Below are 427 nucleotides of genomic sequence, written 5' to 3'. Positions count from 1 at the left end.
TTCGGCGACTCGTACCTCTGCACCCGGGTGGAGGCGGAGGCGGAGGCGGCCATTTCGTCGTTGCCGTCGCCCCGGATGACATCGAACACCCTGCGGCTGATCTACAAGAGAAAGTGGGTAACGGAGGATCGAATCAGACAAAGCTATCGAGAGATCGGAGGCCAGGAGGGATCAACCGCGAAGGCGAGGAGGCGGACGGACCTCGAACGCGTGGCGCGGCTTGCATCCCATGAGCTGGAGGGTGCTGTGGATGAGGGAGCGCGTGTAGCGGAAGGAGGAGCCGTTGTCGTCCACCACCACAATGTAGAGCAGCTTCGCCGCCGCCATGGCGCGGTGGCTGGAGGTCGCCGGCGGAAGGGAAGGTGGCGGCCCGGTCCGGTGGTTCCCCCTTTCCCTTCTCTCCTTGTTCTGGTCCCCTGGGTCGGTC

The 427-nt window shown here is 64.9% G+C and overlaps 1 protein-coding gene across 1 annotated transcript in view; it reads right to left on the bottom strand.

Annotated features, from left to right (window-relative positions):
• LOC101782906 (P-loop NTPase domain-containing protein LPA1 homolog) overlaps positions 1-427 on the bottom strand; it is a 3,999-nt gene extending 3,572 nt beyond the window's left edge. The window contains 2 exon segments of the mRNA XM_022823756.1: positions 4-101; positions 202-427. Coding sequence (XP_022679491.1) covers positions 4-101; positions 202-327 — 224 coding nt within the window. The 5' untranslated portion in view covers positions 328-427.

This window comes from Setaria italica, chromosome II, assembly GCF_000263155.2.
Source record: "Setaria italica strain Yugu1 chromosome II, Setaria_italica_v2.0, whole genome shotgun sequence".
Taxonomy (NCBI): domain Eukaryota; kingdom Viridiplantae; phylum Streptophyta; class Magnoliopsida; order Poales; family Poaceae; genus Setaria; species Setaria italica.
The sequence above is the reverse complement of the archived record's forward strand: the minus strand, read 5'-3'. Positions and strand labels throughout refer to the sequence as shown.